General features: G+C 45.3%; 1 protein-coding gene across 1 annotated transcript; it reads left to right on the forward strand.

Annotated features, from left to right (window-relative positions):
* Positions 1–4,030: 4,030 nt before the first annotated feature.
* On the forward strand, positions 4,031–6,264 carry LOC310860252 (uncharacterized protein; the record flags this gene model as incomplete). Its single annotated transcript, XM_083767064.1, has 5 exons — positions 4,031–4,156; positions 5,050–5,141; positions 5,551–5,614; positions 5,983–6,111; positions 6,148–6,264. Exons 1-5 carry the CDS (start codon positions 4,037–4,039, stop codon positions 6,262–6,264), a joined length of 522 nt encoding a protein of 173 aa, XP_083623190.1. The 5' UTR covers positions 4,031–4,036.
* Between the last annotated feature and the right edge of the window lie 280 nt (positions 6,265–6,544).

Genomic DNA, 6,544 nt, shown 5'->3' on the forward strand with positions numbered 1-6,544 from the left:
TGAGATGCCCACACCTGACATTGACACTGCAGTTGTCACTCAGCTGCCAGTGATGAGAGGGAAATATATGCCATGGTACCATTCAGACTTGTCATACGTTTTGAAACATCTGCCACCCCTTGAGCAGGGAGCATATCATTGGATTTCGAAGTTTCATGCATTGATGAAGGACCCACAGTTGGGAATTGGGGATAATCAGTTGGCTATCGGTGACATGAAAGCATTGATTGGCAGGCTGGAGAAGGTGCATGTTCTTAATGATCTCTTGATCAGAGCAGATCTCAGAGAATATATCGACAATGCAGAGAATGACAGCGATCCTTTTGTGGCACACAGAAGTGCATTCTGGCGTGCTCTGAGAGAAGTTTACCCGCTCAAAGTGTACACGGATAGCGTCAACATTGACCCGCTGAGAGCCACAGAGAATCCGAGGGGGTACGTGGCCAAAGCGCATCAGATTTGGATGGACGTGACGGGGAATGACGCCCGCGGTCCAGGTTTCGACCGGACACTTGTTAGAGACAAGATATTCCAGGGACTGCCAGGGCCTGTACAGACAAAATTGGAGGAGATCGTCTCCCTCTCAACACTGCCTTTGGAAACCTACACAACCCATATTGCTCACTGCGTCGACCTGTTCCGGAAAAAACAGGAGTTCCAAAGACTTGAAGATGTTGACCTTGTACGTCAAATGAATGAGAATACAGTGTCACTACAAGCGGAAGTGCTGACAAAGATTCAAGAAGAGAGACTGATTCAACCAGAAGTGGCACATTTGCAGGACAGCGCAGACCAAAAAGTGCCGCCATGGAGAGTGAGGGCACCACAGAGACAACAGCCAGTGTCACCCTACCAGTGGGCTGCACCTCAGCAAGGATATATTCCACTGACACGTCACAGCCCAGAAAGCTGGAGAATGAGAGGAGTTTGTCATAAATGTGGTCAGTATGGTCATTTTGCTGGACAGTGTGATCAGAAACCGCAACGAGAGACTCTAAGAGGCTGCACACTGAGACGCCCCCCCTCTGTGCTATTGACAGCATAGCTTTTGAGCTGTCACCTAGCTGTCATCTGACAACTGACTTTTTCTAGACTCCATCTAAGTGCACTGAGGAATAGTGGTAATCTATTGTTTCCATGTTGATGTATTGATGTTTGATTTTCATGTACTGTAGGTTTCTTCATTCATTTATTCTTGAGATTGAGATTGCAATAGTACAGTCTGATTGACAAATATTGTTTTAGCTCTTGGTTTGTGTTGCTTTCCAGATCATTGGGTCAGATGATGGTTTCTGCAGGGCTATTCATCTGTCCATTATTCTGTGAAAGTTACTCACAAACTAAGGGGGGGAGAGGGGGATATTTATAAGGGAATATTATTCTTATCAAGTCGATATTGGAATCCACTTTCACACAAATATTAATGTCCATACAGGTACAGGGATCAGCCTCTCTTCTCTCCTTTGCACAGCTGGCAGGGGGGGGGAGGGGGGTCAGAGGTGCAAGGGGGGTATTTGTTTGTGTGTCTGTGATAGAAAAATGTTGGGGTACATTTATATATTTGAATTAATTTTAATTATTCTGTTTAATTCTATACAGTTTTCTTTTAATGTGTTAAGTTTTATTTGTTGTGAGGAATTCTCAAATCAGGACTTTTATGTCAAGAACAGTATGTGAGTCTAAAACAGTCGCAGGGCAAGATAAGACTGATAGGGTCATTATCTAGCAGATGTCAAATAACATAGTCAACCTGACTGTGTTTTACATTCTCAGTGCCCAGGGGGGAGGAGGGTACTTATCTTACAAAGGGATTCGGTTTCAGGGTTAATTGAGACATTTTTGGGAATTTGAACATTTGGGGATTGTGGGGAGGAAAACATGTTGAGCCAAATTATGATTCATATTTTAGACTAATAGCCTTGAGGACTATTAGTAGGGGGGATGTGTCGTGTAATTTGAATCATATACATATACTTGGTTAGTTATAGTGCAAGCCTTTCTCCCTTCATCCCATTACAGTGCCTTAACTATTTGCATATCAATTGTCCTACAGGCAGGAAGCCTTGTGGGCCTTCTTGGGAGTGATCTTTTGATCTTTAGGCCTTCCTGTTTGACTGATACGTGACAGAGAGCCATTCTTTAGGACAGGAGGCTACAGTTTGTCTGCATGCATTTTATGAGTACTACAGGGACTGTCACCGTTGGGGGTCTTTGATTAGCTGTTTAGGACACACACACACACACACACACACACACACACACACACACACACACACACACACACACACACACACACACACACACACACACACACACACACACAGGGACAACAGGTTACAACCCACTGCATGAGAGAGAGGTACTGTATAAAGGTTAGGGTGGGAGAGAGGTTGGGGGGACTGGTGAGTTGGAAAACGGAGGAGGCGAGGCAGGACAGGGCTTGACCTGGCCTGGAGGGATACCATGAGAGGATGACTTGAATGCTTGTAACTTGATGTAACTATGGGACATGCCTTGATTGAATAAAAGAAGGACTTTGCCTAAGGTGTAAATGCAGAGAACAATCACTCTCTAATAGGACGAAAGAAAATAAGTCTGATTATGTTTGGTACAAATGTTATTTTCTCTAGTTGTGTGTTAACCTACCTTCCAAGTGGTCTACAAATAAAATTAACCACCTCTGAGACAAAGCTAATCATTAGAATAAGATGTAATGTAGAATAAAATGTTGTTTATTTATGACAATACGTATAAAACAGTATCATAATGTTCATAATCATAATCAGTTTCTACTCCCTACTCCCACTCAAGATGGCCAAATTGTTTGGCATGGCAGCAGCAGGTTCCTCTACACTACTGTGCTAATCCCTTGTTACTCATTGGTCAGGTTTTTCACTAATAAATAAAAAAACATCCAAGTTCCATAATTAAATGCCACAAAGGTTTGACAAACATGCCAAAAAAATTAAGAAATTACAAATAAGTTTCATAAACATCTTCTGCCGTATGTCCATAGAACGTCAGCTCTGTTGCAGCAGTGTGTCATTGTCTAGGTCACCTAAGCCATGATCACCATTCGGTGGCCGGTATTTGGGGCAAATGGTTATTACGTGTTCCACCGTCTGTAGTGGATCCTCACATTCACAGTGGGCACTGTCTGAGATGTCCCACTTCTGCTTTGAGGGTTGTCCACTCCTTGCAGGGGAAGTGCTGGCAAAGAACATATTTGCGTTCCTCAATGTATTCCACTGGCCCCTCTGTCTTGCCTTCACCCAGAATGCCTTGGAGGTGTCAGCTGGTGTTGTGTGGAGCAGTTCCTGGGCCTGTGTGGCAAAGGGGCACCGTGACTTGAGGCACGTGTGCTGTGGCAAAGGGCACCGTGACTTTATGCGCGTGTGTGTGTTGTGGCAAAGGGCACCGTGACTTGAGGCACGTGTGCTGTGGTGTCTCTGACGACCTTGTGGAGGAGGTGGCTGGGATTCACTCAGCTGTGCCTTCCCGGTGAGGGCCAGCGTGGCTGCTTCTCGTCTGACCTCTGTTGGCGTGATTCCAGCGAGAACAGGCAGGCAGTTGTTTGTTTGTTTGGGGTGGCCCATCCGGTGTTGAGGGCAGCATCCAGCTTCTTGACATGAGGGCTACGGCTCCAGACTGGGGCACAGTACTCGGGTCGTCTGCATAGCCATACTTCATTGATGTTGTTGCAGGGAGGTCGTGGATGTAGATGTTGAACAGCATCATTCAGTGCCAGCACTGATCCCTGTGGGATGCCATTCTTGAGCTTTCTCACCCTGCTGCTTCTGTCGTTACTGGTGTGGAACCGAAAAGCTTCACAAACATGCCAAAAAAATATTTTTAGTTTTTAACTAGTTTATTTTCTAATTTGTTTTTACTTCTGTTTTGTGAAGCAACTTTGTGTACCTTGAAAAGTGCTATATAAATTGTATGTATTATTAAAAAAACTAATGGACAGACACAAATTGTCGCCACACAGACAAAATGGACAGACACAAATTCCTATTGGCATAACAAGTGAGTGATGTGCAAAGCTCTTCAGCCATACATAGACTATAACCACCATGTCTTCCTTCCAGATGCTGTGAGGCTCAACTGGAGCCCCTACAGGTGGATATCTGCAGTTCTCGCTGTCCATGGAATGGTATGGTCAGCTTCTGTTTTAAATGGAGTTGGAACAACTAAGGTTCGGGAGGTTTGGCCAAGCAGAAGACAACCCACCTGCCTGCCATCTCCACCCTTGCCAACCAAACTCCACCCTTGCCAACCATGCCAACCACTCACCCACCTCTATCTAACCTGGCCACCCTTACCTCGCCCATAACCGTAGGTACTTAAACTCAAGTGTCAAAAACGCCAGTGTGCTAGTTTCCAGTAACCCTCCCTTCTCTCTACTCTGCAGGTTCCAGAGGGGGTTTCTACTATATCACTCAGGCTCACGTCTCGACCCCTAAGCCAAAGTATCTGGGTCCGCCCCCTCGAACCTCTGGTCCCACCATGTATTCCATGCCCTGGCCGTCTACACCACGCGTCCCATGCCTCGCATGCGACGCGTCCATAGGCGACCATGCTGGCTCCACCATGTATTTAAGCCTTGGCCGTTTATGCTGCGCAATCCATGCTGCGCAATCCATGCTGCGCATGCGGCGCACCCATAAACGACCATGCTGCTTCACCATGTATTCCATGCCCTGGCCGTTTATGCCTCGCGTCCCATGCTTCGCATGCGACGCGTCCATAGGCGACCACGCTGGCTCCACCATGTATTTCATGCTATGGCCGTTTATGCCACGCGTCCCATGCCGCGCATGCCACGCACCCATAGACGACCATACCCCGCATGCATACTTCAAGCCTCTGCATTTTGACCACCATTACCATACTCTTTTGTTCAATAAACCATCTTAAAGGGGTCCCATGTCTGATGCTTGGTCTTTCCTAGTGAAATGTTCTCTATACATTTTGTGTATGATGTGAAAGGACACGTATATCTGACTCTTGGTCAATTTAATTAATCTTTCGTTCTTTCTTTGTTAGGGTGGATGGGTCGTGGTAGACGTCGTGGAAGGACAGAGATCCGTTCCAAAGCTTCCCTCCCGGGGGTTTCCTCTGCAAACTTTTGATGAGCTGTGAGTAGGAATATATGTTTGTTTCTGAGGATGGATATCTGCTGTTATGGCACGAAGTATAGCATGGCAGTATGATGCCTCCTAGTGGCACTGGTTGAATGTCTGTCAGCTCTCCAAGCTAATCAAAGTCTTAATGACACTTTTGTTTAACCCCAGCATCCCTATTCTGGGGGGAGCGTTCAGCAAAAATAGCAGATCTACAAGCTCACACCGCGTTGCAACATGTTGTGAGCTTGTAGATCTGCTATTTTGGCAAATCAATTTGTGTAGAGTGACATCGGAGCATATACCAAATGCTCTCTTTAAAGGTCTGTCTTATCAAATATATATATATAGAGGGTTTAAGTGGTTCTGAATTTGCAGCTCAACAAAAGCTAATTTGGTCTTTATTTCTGTCTTTCTTTCTTAGGACGGAGATCTGGGTAGATGCCGGAGGACTTCGGACCTGGGCCTGCCAGGTGAGGAACCGCACAGTAAGAACTGCTTTAGGCCTGTCGCGATTATGAGGTTTCTTTTTACTGGACAATTGTTGTCGCTCAAATAAATTGCAATTAAATATTTAAGTGTGGCCCGGATGTTTAGCTCAACTGTCTGGGCACCTAGGCCGCCAAGCCAGCCGGATGGCGTGCTGCGGGTTCGACATCATGATTATTAGTGAGGACTAGTATATGAAGATAGGTTGAAAAGTGGTCCTTTAAACGTTTATTACTGTAAGTGATGTGTTTAGCTTCTGTTTTAAATGTTCTCTATAAATAAAAGTTTGATGTACTAGGCTGTATGTTGTGACGGGATATAATATATATCTGGCTCTTGGTCACTCTAATCAATCTTTCTTTGTTAGGATGGAGATCGTGGTAGACGTCGCTGGAACGCCGCTGCTGGACAGGGCACGGGCACGGGCACACACACACACACAGACACACACACACACACACACAAACACACAGACACACACAGCAAAGCTAATTTGGTGTGTGTCTTTTCTTTTCTTTTCTTTCTTTGTTAGAATGGAGATATCGATAGACGAGCTGATGTTCCCTGGACAGAGATCCGTTCCAAAGCTTCCCCCCCCTTCCCCCCGGGGGCTTCCTCAGAGGCCTCTGATGAGCTGTTATGTGAGTAGGAATAGTTCTTGCTTGTTTCTGAGGATGGATAACTGCTTTTGTACTGTTATGGCACGAAGAATGGCATAATTTATAGTAATCCAAATGTTTTAAATATTTTATGATAAATCTAAATGACTCTGCACAATAGTTTGAGAGTCAATATCTCATCTGCTTTTAGAAGCACTTGAATAAAAATTACAAAAGATGTTGAGGACTGTACATGTGTTGATGCCTCCTAGTGGCACTGTGGTTGAATGTCTGTCAGCTTTCCAAGCTAATCAAAGTCTTAATGACACT

Source organism: Protomyctophum parallelum (assembly GCF_964188405.1).
Source record: "Protomyctophum parallelum genome assembly, chromosome: 1".
NCBI lineage: Eukaryota > Metazoa > Chordata > Actinopteri > Myctophiformes > Myctophidae > Protomyctophum > Protomyctophum parallelum.